This window comes from Sinocyclocheilus anshuiensis, unplaced genomic scaffold, assembly GCF_001515605.1.
Source record: "Sinocyclocheilus anshuiensis isolate Anshui unplaced genomic scaffold, SAMN03320099.WGS_v1.1 scaffold449, whole genome shotgun sequence".
In the NCBI taxonomy this organism is placed as follows: Eukaryota; Metazoa; Chordata; class Actinopteri; order Cypriniformes; family Cyprinidae; genus Sinocyclocheilus; species Sinocyclocheilus anshuiensis.
In genome coordinates this window covers 432,425-433,382 of record NW_015537950.1, presented here as the reverse complement: position 1 = coordinate 433,382, position 958 = coordinate 432,425, and the positions used below count along the sequence as shown (strand labels likewise).

The 958-nt window shown below is 41.3% G+C and overlaps 1 protein-coding gene across 1 annotated transcript in view; it reads left to right on the top strand.

The window, feature by feature from the left end:
* Positions 1-739, top strand: part of agtpbp1 (ATP/GTP binding carboxypeptidase 1) — a 38,719-nt gene extending 37,980 nt beyond the window's left edge. Inside the window, exon 26 of the mRNA XM_016455138.1 lies at positions 176-739. Within this exon, the coding sequence (XP_016310624.1) occupies positions 176-350 (175 nt within the window). The 3' untranslated portion in view covers positions 351-739. The remainder of the gene's footprint in view (positions 1-175) is intronic.
* The last annotated feature ends 219 nt before the right edge of the window (positions 740-958 follow it).

Sequence of the window (958 nt, the reverse complement as noted above, 5' to 3'; positions counted from 1 at the left end):
GCCCGCCTCTGCTCATTTTTTTCCCGCCGATGAGACCGCAGAGAGTCCAGCGTTTCTGCTCCGCTGCAGCCCAAATGCATCCAGCATACATCACTTATCCGTGTGTGTGTGTGTGTGTGTGTGTGTGTGTGTGTGTGTGTGTGTGTGTGTGTGTTTGTGTGTGTGTTTCCTGCAGTCCCACCACATACGTGTTGGAAGAGGATGAACCAGCGTTCCTGGAGGAAGTCGACTACAGCGCAGAAAGCAATGACGAGAATGATCCCGATCTTGAACCCGATCTCCAGGATAACCATGCCCTCCCGGACCCCAATTCTGACTCAGAGTTCAGCCGCCAAGACTCACTTAACTGAAATAGAACCAGACTCACTTTAGTGTAAGGCTTTAGCTGATCTCACCGGTCATTTGCCTGTGTACTACATCACTCGTGTTTGCTTAATTGCCTATTTTATAGAAACTCGTTTGTTCACAAAGTTGACCTAAATCAGAATAACCTAACTTCAAAATTGGCTTTCTAACAAACATAACATAATAATGCAGAAGATCCTTTTGAGACCATAATGCTTATAGATGCTTTACAAGTTACAGCGTTATTAGTAATGTTAGAAATCAATCTAGAACACGTCATTATTAAAATGGAGGTAAAGTTTTGTCGTTATTTACTTATCCTCAAGTTCCAAACCTGTTTAACTTTCAAAATTCTGTGGAACACAAAAATAGATGCTATGAAGAATGTTCACACTTCTCTGTTCTGTACAATGAAAATGTAGTTTTAAAGGGATAGTTCACCCAAAAGTGAAAATGTGCTGGGGTTTTTTTCTCAGCCTGAGGTCATTCAAGAAGTAGGTGACTTTTTTCTTGAGTAGAACAGTAAAGAAGAGTTTTAGCTGAAACCGTGGTCCTTGGTGATTCATAAAATGCAAGTCAATGGCTACTGTCACTTTAGGAGTCAAAAAGCATA